This window comes from Panicum virgatum, unplaced genomic scaffold (assembly GCF_016808335.1).
Source record: "Panicum virgatum strain AP13 unplaced genomic scaffold, P.virgatum_v5 scaffold_5708, whole genome shotgun sequence".
NCBI classification, from domain to species: Eukaryota; Viridiplantae; Streptophyta; class Magnoliopsida; order Poales; family Poaceae; genus Panicum; species Panicum virgatum.
Genome location: NW_024376624.1, coordinates 28160 through 30732, shown reverse-complemented (window position 1 = coordinate 30732; position 2573 = coordinate 28160). Strand labels below are relative to the sequence as shown.

Here is a 2573-nt window from a genome sequence, read left to right as displayed (position 1 = left end):
GACGTTGATGGTGGCGAAGGGGCTGATGGCGTCTCCCATGGCGGCGGTGCGAGGAGAGGATGGACTGTCGGTGATGGAGGAGGACATCGATCGGAGGAGGAGCAGGGGGATGGGATGGTGCGATCTACAGGGAGGAGGCGCCGGTGGTGTGGTGGATGACGTGCAGGGATGTGCACATTGGAGCAGATTGGATCTGCTATGGGGGAGGAAGGTTAGGCGCACGGCAGGGAGCAGCACGCCCTAGGGCAGCGGAAGGAGGAGGAGGAGGCGCATGGCCAGGGCTAGGATAGGGCCCAGTCTCGTGATACCATGTAGAGAGTTGGGCAAACACCATACACCCTAGGAGGGGGTGACCTTTATATATATAGGCTGTATAGCCTTGAGGTACAAGTAAGTCAGGTACATGACTTATACAAAGCAAATATAGCATATACATCTAATACTATGAATTGTTTCAATTAATTATAGAAAAGTATAGATCTAAAGCTATAGCAAAAACTTTATACTAAAGAATACCATATTATATCTTCACTGTGTAGATCTACTCACGTGAAATCCAACAAAATTAGATTTCCCATTTTATAATTTTTCTATGATTTACTATAATTTTTCAAAGATTGAGCAGAACAAAATAAAAAGAAAAGGACAAAACCACGCCACTATAGCAAAACCACCGTCCAAAACCACATTGGGGGGTTATTTGACCGGTTTTGAAAAGTCCATCGGGGAAAACATCCGGTTTTATAATTTGGGGGTAAATTAGTCCACCATGAATAGTTGGAGGGTTATGTAGACTTTTTCCAAATTGCTTCCTCTATTTTTCAATTTTACTAAACTAAATTTCTTTTTTTCCAATCACACCTTCTGATTTTATTGTATACAACTTTAATTTGCCATTTAAAGTAGTCGGTGATTTTATTGTATACAACTTTTAATCGCCATTTAAGTAGTCCGTGACCAAAGGTTATTTTTCTTCTTTATGAGTTTTTATAATAATAAGCTTAGAATCATTAGAGTATCTATCCGAGAATTCTTCTAGAATATGGAAAAAATGAGAGAAACAGTAAATATAAGAAATTTTAATTAATTGTGAGCAGAGCGCTCGATGGATCAACAATACCGCGCGATGTCTTCTGTGGGCCCCACGAATTGAGGAAGGCTGGGACAACCTTGGCCTTCATTTACTGCACATTCTTCACAAAAGCTATTGCGGCATCACTCCGGAAGAGCCAACAGGCAACAGCTGCAGACAGCAGCTGCTGCAGTGGGCTAGCAGCTGCTGGAGCCGAGCGGCTGGAGCTGCAGCCGCAGCCGCAGCCGCAGAACCTCGCACGCCCTGTGCTGTTGAGCTAAACGAGGCAGGGATCCAGTTCAAAATAAGCAACACTGAAAGTATCCATGACGTTGACTTTGATAATGGTGTGCTCAGCATGCCGGTGTTCGAGTTCCACGATCAAACGGAGGTGGAGCTCCTCAACCTGATGGCATTTGAGTGGCTACATCCCGACCCCAAATCTGACGTGAGGTCCTACATATCCTTCGTGGACAAAATTACGGAGTCAGAAAGAGATGTGGCACTTCTGAGATCCAAAGGGATCTTCGTAAACATGATAGGCAGAGACAAGGCGGTGGTGGAGATGTTCAACACCCTCACCAAGTTAGCAAGGACGCCAGACGAAGGCAGCAGGCTATACCGCGTGCTATCGAAGGTGAACGCCCACTGTAAGAAGCGCCGGAACAAGTGGCGCGCCATGTTCATGAACAACTATCTGAGCAACCCCTGGGTATTCATCTCCCTCGTGGCCGCCGTCATCCTGCTCATTGCCACCATCATGCAGACCATCTACACCGTCGTGCCGTTCTACACCAGAAAGGACTAGCAGGATCAGAATTCTGTGGCAACATGTGGCTCTAGTGCTCTGCTTATACTATCTCAGTACATGTGGACAACTATTATTGTTTTCTCTCCATTATTATTGTGTGCAATGTGGCTTTCTATGGTAGTGATATCTGCCTTTCTATATTTGGGTTGTACGTGTGGACCATTATTATTTCTCTCCATTAACGTTGTTGTACCATTTATTTGGAGTGAGATTGTGTTACTGTGAGTGTTATGGCTCTGCATCTGTGCTTCGCTCTGTGCATTTTTCGGAGATTACATTGTCTTTAATTTGACTCTGAGGGAAGAACATTCAGCAGTGTTTGTTTACACCATCGGTCACGACTTGTAACTAGCTAGCAGGCATCTTAGTTTTCTTTTGATCGAGCTTCTGCTGATGTTTTCATGCTAGCGCCCGTGCGCTTAAGCCATATATTATTTCTCCACTGGGGATGGCATCCAATATAATGCTAATCTGGGCTGTATTTCTTTGAGCTGCTAATTCCAGTCAAGAAGGAATTGATGGCTGGATTTTTTTTCATAGATGTACAATGTCAATTGCGCCGCCGTGCGCACGGGGGGCAGGTTTGTATTGTTGAGGTCAAGAATGATGCCCGGTTTCTATTTTCTGCCCTGTGAAATTAATTTTACCCTATGGTGTTCCTCCTGCAACCGAATGTGTCAACAACATCAA

General features: G+C 44.8%; 1 protein-coding gene across 1 annotated transcript; it reads left to right on the top strand.

Annotated features, from left to right (window-relative positions):
- The first annotated feature begins 1107 nt into the window (after positions 1-1107).
- LOC120694421 (putative UPF0481 protein At3g02645) lies at positions 1108-2106 on the top strand. The gene has a single exon (XM_039977537.1). It carries the CDS (start codon positions 1431-1433, stop codon positions 1878-1880), a length of 450 nt encoding a protein of 149 aa, XP_039833471.1. The 5' UTR covers positions 1108-1430; the 3' UTR covers positions 1881-2106.
- The last annotated feature ends 467 nt before the right edge of the window (positions 2107-2573 follow it).